At 45.2% G+C, this 10,277-nt stretch overlaps 1 protein-coding gene across 1 annotated transcript in view; it reads left to right on the top strand.

The window, feature by feature from the left end:
- The first annotated feature begins 2,445 nt into the window (after positions 1-2,445).
- The window catches only part of PCGF6 (polycomb group ring finger 6), a 38,044-nt gene continuing 30,212 nt past the window's right edge, over positions 2,446-10,277 (top strand). The window contains exons 1-3 of the mRNA XM_083149261.1: positions 2,446-2,698; positions 6,841-6,940; positions 9,614-9,710. Coding sequence (XP_083005387.1) covers positions 2,453-2,698; positions 6,841-6,940; positions 9,614-9,710 — 443 coding nt within the window. The 5' untranslated portion in view covers positions 2,446-2,452. The remainder of the gene's footprint in view (positions 2,699-6,840; positions 6,941-9,613; positions 9,711-10,277) is intronic.

The following is a 10,277-nucleotide window of genomic DNA, read 5'->3' as shown; positions in this document are numbered from 1 at the left end:
AGTGATCCATGCAAGGGGACACGGTGCAGGATACGGTGTCCATGCCAATTGTCGACATCCGGGACAGAAAAAAAATGTGAAAACCCCATGTCGACCTTTGCTCTGTTGACTTTCCTGTGGTCGTCCTAATGCTCCACACCCGGGTAGGCCTAATGCTCCACACATGGGTAGTGATATCCTTGCTTGCATACTTTTTCATGACTTTCGAGTCATAATTCACTATAAGTATAGTAAGTACTTAGTATTAAGTACTGGTATAAAGTAGCAATTTAAGTACAACAATGCATAGATTTATATTTCCCATATATTGGCTACATTAATACCCCTTTTACACCGCCGAAAAATCCGGGTCAGCGGCGGGTCAGACCCGGATCCGCGGCGGTGTAAATGGGGGGTATCCGTTTCCATTTACACGGGTCCTCTACCCAGGTCCTGACCTGGGTAGAACACGGATAGGACCCGTGTAAATGTCGGTGTAAATGGTCCCGCTGCGGGTGCAGGCACCCGCAGCGGGTCCACAGCGTGCAGCGCTGGGGAAGATGTTCCCAGCTGCTGCGGGAGGAGGGGGGTCCCTGCGGCTGCTGAGGAGAGGGGGGTACCTGTCAGCCTGCTGTGCTGGGGGTACGGGGGTGCTAGGGGTGCTGGGGGTACCTGTCCTGCCTGCGGTCGGATCTCAGCGGAGAAGATGATGTGCGCCGCTGCTGTATCACCCCCCCCCCCCGCATCCGGCAGCCGGTCCCTGCGGCGTATGGAGTGTCAGTATCGGCGGTCCCTCCAGCGCATAGGAACTAGTACTAGTTCCCATGCGCCAGAGGGACCCCCGCCACTGACACTCCATACGCCGCACGCCGCAGGGACCGTCTGCCGGGGAGGGGGGGGGGGGTGGTACAGCAACGGCGCACATCATCTTCTCCGCTGAGATCCGACCGCAGACAGGACAGGTACCTTCAGCACCCCTTGCACCCCCCAGCACCCCGGTACCCCCAGGTACACCAAGCACAGCAGGCAGGACAGGTACCCTCCGGCACCCCCAGCACCTTAAAAAAAAAAAAAAAAAAACACTTAACCTGGGTCAGCCCTGATATATATATATATATATATATATATATATATATATTATATTTCTATATATTATATATTTCTATATATATATATATATATATATATATTTCTATATATATATATATATATTTTTCTATAAATATATATATAAAATATTATTTAAGGCAGGGCTGACCCAGGTTCAGTGTAAATGGTGCAGACCCAGGTCCGACCCAGGTCAAAGTGCTGTGTAAATGGGGTATAAAGCAGGGTCAGACCCTGGATACTCCAGCATTCAAAGACCAGGGTCCGACCAGGGTTTTTGGTGTAAAAGGGGTATAATTGATAGAGGAGATTGAAGAGGAGAGAGGGTATACAGGATAAAAAGAGAGGGGTAGAGAGGAGAGAGGGGGGGTGGACGGATGGAGAGTAGGTGGACACTATGAATATGAGAGAGGGGGTGGATGGGATGGAGAGAAGAGAGAGCAAGTGAATGGGATATAGAGGGGAGAAAGGGACAGACGGTAGGTAGAAGAGAAACAGCAGGTGGATAGGAGAAAAAAAGGGTGGACAGTGGACATTGACAAGAGGTAGAGGGGGGAACGAAAAGGAGGTAGAGGAGAGTGGGTGGTAGGAATTGCCATCAATTATTGATTATTTGAGCTTGTCAATGACTGATGGTTACTACTTTTACCACTGATGGGGGAGAACTAAGTGGTTTCCTGCCATCAATGATACAGAGCTACCAATTTTATTCTATTCTCCTGTCCAAGATATCAGGACACTGAGCCTAGCTCCGCCCCTGTCTTCTTCCTAGTCCCACCCCTGGGCTCTGATTGGCCTGCATCTCATTGTTCTAGAAAGCAGGGGTGGAAAACAATGATTGTTCACTTGCAGAATAGATGGTTTCACACCAGGGATGGGGAACCTTTGGCTATCCAGTTGTTGTTGAACTACACATCCCAGCATGCTTTGCGACAGTTTTAGCATGGCCAAATAGCAAAACTGTAGCAGGGCATGCTAGGATGTGTAATTCAACAACATGTGGAGGGCCAAAGGTTCCCCATCCCTGTTTTACACCATCAACTCAAGCAGGGCTTATCCATCAACAAAACAAAAAACAAAATGTTAGTAATGATGATAACAGATCATATGGAGAATATTATTTTATGCACCAAAATATCTGGATGAACAATTGAAATAAAATAAGAAGTAATGGCAGCAGCACCAGACTCTGCATAGTATCTCTCAGTGACTGCACCAGGGCGCTGGCCGCTGCCAGGCACACAGGAATGTTGGCAGGTATAGGACACTGGACACGGGCACCATGCACACAGTGACAGGACAGGCCGCGGCTGTAGGACCTGGGACTACATTTCCCGGCGGCATGTAAGATGATCCCGGGCGGCGCATGCGCAGTGAGCTGCGAGCGGAAACTCCCGCGCTCTCTCTCCCCGGGCCCGTACTGCGGCCTGCCGGTGCCGGCGGGATGGAGGAGGCGGAGCTCGGTGGCCCGGTCAAGCCCGAGGATGTGCAGAAAACGTCGATATCCCTGAGCCTCCTGGCCACCGAGATCACCGGGCACTCCCTGGGGGGCAACGAAGTCCAGTGGAACAGGAATGAAGCGGGGGAGGACAGGCAGACCGGGGGGGACGAGGTGAGAGGGCTCCGGGTGTCATTGGGCGGCTGCCTATATGTGATGTTATATCATACTGTGAGCAGGGGCAGCAGGTACACGTGTCAGATGGTGCAATTAGGATTGGTGGCACTCAGTAAATAATGCGCAGGACACCACACTTCTTAATGTTTCAGTTTTACTTCAAAGCTTTCGTCAGGATATTGAGGAAAGCTTTGAAGTAAAACTGAAACGTTAATAAAAGTTTGGTGCCCTGCGCCTTATTTTCTAAGTATAAGGAGACCTGGGAGTGCCATCAATTCTATCCTCCGCAAGGTGGTGTACAGTGGAAGGCTCCCACTGAACTTGGAAGGGATTCCCACCTAATATATCAATGTACTGCAGGCGGCACTCAGAGGCTTGAAAACGTAGCAAACTTTGGAAATTTATTTAAATGTTTCGGAGCTTGTGGTCCCTTTGCAGGACAACACTCCATGTGACAGCAAATACAGTATATAGTGTGACTTACCGGAGTGCCGCCTCCGTCAGATGCAGTGCTCCTGGTTGGGGTGGCTGCGTCTGACAGAGGAGGCACTCTGGTAAGTCACCCTATATATTGTATTTGCTGTTACATAGAGTGTTGTCCTGACGAAGGGGCCACAAGCCCTGAAAAATTCTAATAAATTTCCATAGTTTGCTACGTTTTCAAGCCTCTGAGTGCCGCCTGCAGTTCATTGAAGGATATATGTTTCACACTAATAGAAGTATTAGCTGTATAGCCTGGGACACCAGTGCTCAACCCATTCATACACCCTCCCGCCCCCTACGGACAGCCCACGACTGTCGTCTCTCCTCCACCCTGATCACTGCTTCCTATGCTAGAGTTCAGGACTTTGCCTGTGCTGCACCCCTTCAGTGCAACGCACTCCCTCGCTCCATTAGACTCTCCCCGAACCTACAAAGCTTCAAACGGGCACTGAAAACTCACCTGTTCATCAAAGCGTACCCTTCAATGTATAAACTATCCCTGAGGCTGATTCTCCGACCCCCTGCCTGCCTACACCCTGCTATCAAGCCACCGCCCTCTTGCTTGCACCTCTTGTAATCTGTCTGTCTTCCCTTCCTACTAGATTGTAAGCTCCTCCGAGCAGGGCCCTCTTCTCTTCACATGTCACTCACAACTCTCCCATACTAAAACACTCTGTGACCATCTTCGTCCGCATACTCATCTCCATTATTCTCCACAAGCCTCTAGTTGTATGTTGATTGAGTACTCACTACTTCTATTTAAGTTGTAATGTGTATTGAACTGTGGCGCTCTTTAACTGTACTCTATTTTTGTTATTTATTCAATGTAAAACTGTTTTGTCTCCCTGTACTGTTCCTTTGTACGGCGCTGCAAAACACTTGTGGCGCCTTATAAATAAAATTATAATAATAATAATAATCCTCAACTGCTTGTGTACTACCATGTGCAAAACATTGTTCCAAACCCCACCCTCTAGATAAAGTAACATTTATCTAGTGCATTCTATTGAATGACACATAGTAGTTGGTTACTTCTCCACAGTTATCATCTTCATGAAGTGACCCCATAGCTTTTGCTTTAGGCATACATTCCTAACCTCCTGGAATGGCTGCCAGGCTCCCATGACCCCATGCAGCCTACCTTACCATTAGCCACACCCCTATGCGCCTACCACACTGCCCCCTAATGGAGGAGAGAGCAGCACTGCAGGTAAGTATGGCTCTAGATCTGGGGAATTACCAGGATTTGCATCTCGACCTGCGTCTCCACTATGTCTGAACAGACCAGAACCAGGTCAGCTGCCTAGCTCTGTGCCCCTGCTCAGTTTTGGGGTGGGATTACAGAAATGGAAATGTTGTCTATAGCAACCAATCAGATACTGCTTCCTTATCTAGCACCTACTAGAAGTTAATAGCTAAATTCTGATTGGTTGCTTTGTAAACCCAAACTTCAGTAAATATGCCCTTTGGGATTGGATCTGGTTTCTGGAGGCAATTGGAATACACTGACCTCAAAATGTAAATGGCAATGAATTTAAAACATAGTGTTTTGCTTTTTCTATCATTGCCATCTTAAATTTTGGGCTTAACCCCTATGCTGGCACTCCCTAAAATTTGCCAGGCTATGCGCCAGTGCCCAGTCTGGCAAACCTGGAAAATCCTTGGGAGTGCCACTGCCTGCACTCCCTCTTGCCGGGCAGCGCCACTGAGATCAGCTCAGCTTCAGCCGCTGCTGGCCCCGCCTCCTTTTTTTTTTAGGGAGCGCTCCTAAAAAAGAACTTGCACAGTGGGGAGTGCTCCCTAATTGAAGGGGTTAAAGGCACTGGATTAATTCACATTATAGTACATTTACCTCTCCCTCCAAATTACATAGTCCACAAGCCAATTGACATGGTTGCCTTAGTAAAACCCTTATGGAAAGTTAGAAACAAAAAAACTGAAGTGTCTGGAGTTTGGCAAACAACATTTGTACTTTCAATTGGATGGGGGTTTCTGTGGTTAAAGGCAACACCTATTGGAGCCCCTCACACCATAGGTATGTTTGCCATCAGAAAAGTCAGCCATGATAATCAAATGAACCTGGCACACACTAGGAACTATGGTGGTAGGTTATTGATGCTGTTGCTGTTTTTCAAGAACTGGCTCTGGGACATTTGTAAAGGACCATGGCAACAGGAATTCTAAAAAGCATTCACACCTGTAATCTCAGAATTATGCACTGTGGATACAGGTGGCCTTTCTAGTATGACAATGACCTTAAATATAACTCAAAGTCATTGAAAAAATGATCGGTATAGTAAAAGACAATAGTTTTTAATGTCGATTTTTGACTTTTAGCCTGGGGTTCTCTAACTGGGTCTTCAGGTCACGTTTTCTAGGTGACTTAGCTGATGGACTCCCACACATTTTAAAAGACCCACAAGAGGTGCTAATTATTTCACTTGTGATTTATATTAGGAGACCTGCAAAATATGAACTATTTGGGGTCCTGATGTTTGAAGGACACTACACATTAGAAAGTTTTTTTTAAACCATATGCACTATAACGACATATCATAACAATATTTTTGTGCAGCTCAATCTGAGGATATCGTCTATCACAACTTTTCTCCTGATTTGTTCAGTGTGTTTGTTTGAAGTATATTGTTTGTCGGGGAGTTCAAGGGAAATCATGAACAACATTGTATCATTTGCAATGTTGTCTAATATGTAACCAGCTTTAATCTCCTCGCTCGTTCGTGCAAAAAATACCAGCGTCGCTCACATTTGTTATATAAATTCAAATAAAAAATTTGTAAAAAAAAAAAATATATATTATATTTCGTATAGTAGGTAAACATTACAGGTCATTATGATGAATAAAAACATTTGCTTGGCAAATTTCACATTTATTTTGGCAAATTCACTTGGTACTCAGTGGGTTAAGGCCCCAACCACCAGTGCGATATGGGCACTTTTCATGTGATTCCAACGTATTGTTGCGACAGATCATATGATAGGCGTATCGCATGTCCTAATGTGATGAGAGGTGCGCTCCCATGTGCCTCACATTGCAATCGCAGATCTCAGTGGCCGCAACAAGGATCTATCGGATTCTGCAGCCAAATGGGATTGCGTTTGTACACTGTTCTCTTATGTGATCCAGCCATCATGGAAGCTGCAGACATTACGGGGTAAATTTACTAAGAGGGGAATTCTATTGAAGATGGGATGTTGCCCGTAGCAACCAATCAGATTCTATCTTCTAGAACAGGGGTGGCCAAACCAGTCCTCGAGATCTACCAACGGTCCATGTTTTCCAGGTTACCTATCTGGTGCACAGCTGTAGTCATTACTAACTGTCACATTTTAAAACATGCTGCATTCATTTCTACTATAGATCCACAGGTTGCCTGGAAAACCTGCACCGTTGGTAGATCTTGAGGACAGATTTGGCCACCTCTGTTCTAGAAGGTGCGAAATAAATAAGTAGAAGCTGATTGGTTGCTATGGGCAACATCTCATCTTCAATAGAACTCCCATCTTAATAAAAATTACCCCTATAACGGGATACAAGCCATATTTTGCCCCTAATGTGGCTCTTTAAAACTGCCTGTACTGATCTCTATTTTGTAGGTGATGCAGAGGATACTAACTGACATGTCATTCATTTACAGCATATGATTCATCTGGCAGACCTGAATCCATACATTCTGTGCTCTATCTGTAAAGGTTACTTCATCGATGCCACTACCATAACAGAGTGTCTCCACACATGTGAGTGTTACTGTCTCAAACACAGCTCTATACATATCATTTCACAAGTTTGCTGTTACAGTCTACTGGTAACATTATTATATAATAAGTCATTTAATATACCCCTTTCAAATCGCACAAATAACCTGTGTCAGACCCAGGTTGTTGCCGGGTCTCTGTTTGATGTGAAAGCACCGTTTTAAATTTCCCGTGTCCAGCAATCTCGCATTATGACCTGGGTTAAAAGAAGGGTTAATCCCAGGTCGCTGCGCAGTGTAAACGGGTAACCCAGGTCGAGCGACTCGGGTCTCGTCACACTATAGGGCGGAGGGTCCAAGCGCTGCCTCCTCCCCTGCCCCACTCCCTTTCTGACGTCAGTGACACGGCTTATTGCCGGGTCCATGTGGGGGACTATAATCTCAAATGCTGGGACGTACCCGTGTCCGAGTCCTGGGTGCGACCCGGTATTTGCGATGTGGAAGTGGTATTAGTAAGCGGACAGCTTCTAGTATTCTAAAATGTTTTAGATATTTTCATGGGTGCTTTTAGTTTCAGACAACTTGGGAACCTGGGGAAATGTAAATACAATTTCTGTTGAATTTGTCAGACAAGAGTCATTGCTTGCCAACCAATCCATGATAACTGCTGTAAAGGCCTGATTCAGAGATGCATGCAGAATCAGTTGCGCGATTAGCATTGAACTGCACATGTCCCGCGATGGTATAGTGACTGCGTTCGCAGAGAGAAATTTACAAATTCCAAAGTGCTGGACAGTCGGGGTCTGTTTTGGGGAGGTAATTGGGAGTGGCAACAGAAATGCAGATGCTTTGCAAGCATTTTGGGGGAGTACTTAGGGCTGTTAGTGTTCATTCTGTATATCAGCACTGATATGCAAACCAGACCTGTGCTAGAAACAGGTACTTATGTAGTATCTGGGCGCCCGATTTTAAAATCGGGTCGGAAAAATCGCATTGAATCGCATGCGATCCGATGCGATTTTCCATAGGATTAAATGTTAACATAGTCCTGTTCATTTCCCCACTATCCTAGTGGGCATAGAGTTGATTTTATAAAGCGTGGTGAGCCCGAAGCATGGCGAGCGGCCGCGGATTACTTAAAATGTTTTTTTTTGCGGGGCTCGCCACGCTATATAAAATCAACTCTATTCCCACTTGGATAGTGGGGAAATGAACAGGACCTTGTTAACATTGAGTCCTATACAAAATCGAATCGCATCGCATGCGATATCGGATCAATTTTGATGCGATTTTGCCGAAAATCGCATCTGATTGTATGCCTTAAGGTAAGGCATACAATCACAAAATCGGGCGCCCAGATACTACATAAGTACCGAAACAATACAGCAGACAGCGACACCCCAGGCAGGGAAGAGGAACTGCATGGGTTTTCAAAGATAGCGGGTGCTAGAATGAAAACTAGGCTGTAACTGTGGAACCTCTTAATGCAGCTGCTATGTCTCTGTCCTCTTACTTCCTGCTGCCATGCTGCACAACCATAGGGCTTTTCAGAACTTTGATAATCGTCTGATCTGTGACTGCAAATCCCAGGGATTGCATACAACGATGCAGTGCGAAGTCACCAGTGTGCATGCCGACACACATCCAGATGGCTGCGCTATCTGCCTATTTTCGCACAGCTGCTGTGTAATAATTTGCAGCTGCAAATTAATTTGTGTACATCTCTGAATAAAGCCCTAAGCACTGATTTAAGCCTATACAGGGCTTGACTGTACCTGGTGCAGGTGGTGGGATTTGTTTGGGAAATACATTATTCCTGTGAATAGGGCCCTGTGGTTATGGCACTTTGGTTTATATTTCAGAAATAAAACTTCTCTCCTCCAATGTACAGCTAAACCGCTTTATGTCAGGGCTCTTTGCTCTGTCCACTGTTATCCCCAGTAATTCAGTGGGCAAAGCCTTGCTACAAATGGGCACAATATAATTCTATTTTGCAAAAGCATAGGAGTCGATCTTTTAAGGCCCCCATACACTAGTCCGACTTGTCATAAGGGCATGTCAGACCCAATGTCCCTTGTGCTCCCCCAGCAGCTCCCTTGGAGGTCTGACTTGGCACTTGATGTGCCATTTTTTACTTGTGATTAAAAGGACTCCAGGGGGGTTAAGTGAAGTGTATGGGGACTTTAACTTTTGTATTAGCTTTGCTAAAAACGAAAAAGCAACTCTCATAACTCAGTGACAATCAATTTGAGCATAGCTTTGGTTTGTTTAATGACAGTTATTTGATATTACATTTGAAAGATTATAAACTATTTATGCTTTTTTTTTTTTTGTGTGGGAATTTTTAATTTAACATTTGATATTTAATGGTCAGAGTATTGCTACTACTATTATATTTTATATATAATCTGCTGACAGTACTCAGCTCTGTACCTAGCGGAGATCATGACACAAGCAAATAATATGCAGTGACATGCTACAGAAGATGGTCTGTCCGGGCCTGCAATCACCTATGTGGTGGGGAAGGCTTGGTACATAAGATTATGGTGTAATTGTAGCTGATTATGTGGAAATTGCATGTATCTAATGTAAGCATTTCTGTGCTATTACCTCTCATTGCTGCTGTTTTTAATGTGCTGTTAACCTGCTTTTAGAAGTTGAACAGAAGTCCGTATTTGCCTCGGGTTGGTAACAATACCTGCTTTTTATTTTTCAGTCTGTAAAAGTTGCATAGTGAGGCATTTTTACTACAGTAACCGGTGTCCTAAGTGCAACATTGTGGTGCATCAGACACAGCCCCTCTACAATATAAGGTGAGTATTGTGGCTGCATTTGTCTGTCTAGTAATGATAACATGTAATCCTCCGTTATTTCCAGGTGTGACTTGTGATGGCCATCAGGTGGCCCTCTAAGTCCCTACTTGCAGCCTCGAGCCCTGTATTACTACCTTATGTATTATAGATTGTAACACTTGTTTAAAAGGCCTGCTGATATATAATTACAGATATGTATTTATTTCATTAATCAGAAGTAATATGTGGCCCTTTGAAAGGTTAGAGGTCTGCCAAATGTGTAACGGGTTGCTTATCACTGTGCTAGGTTAACTCTTGCTGCTTTCACACCGCAAAACCTGCTTAGACCAGGTATTTAAAACGTTTTTTAAATGGGTCAGAGCAAGTTTAACCCCTTTCACATCGCATCTAAATACCTGGGCTAAAGCAGGTTTGCATTGTGAAAGCAATACAGGGAAGCAGTACGTTCCCCCCCTCCCCCCCCCTTGTCAGGTCTGTCTTAACAGCATTAGTGAGGGCCCCCCCCTCCGTATGGATTACAGTGCGAACGAATGAGAAATACCTTACAAGCACGATACTGGGTCCTGA

This window comes from Crinia signifera, chromosome 6 (genome assembly GCF_055691185.1).
Source record: "Crinia signifera chromosome 6, ASM5569118v1, whole genome shotgun sequence".
NCBI lineage: Eukaryota > Metazoa > Chordata > Amphibia > Anura > Myobatrachidae > Crinia > Crinia signifera.
The sequence above is the reverse complement of the archived record's forward strand: the minus strand, read 5'-3'. Positions and strand labels throughout refer to the sequence as shown.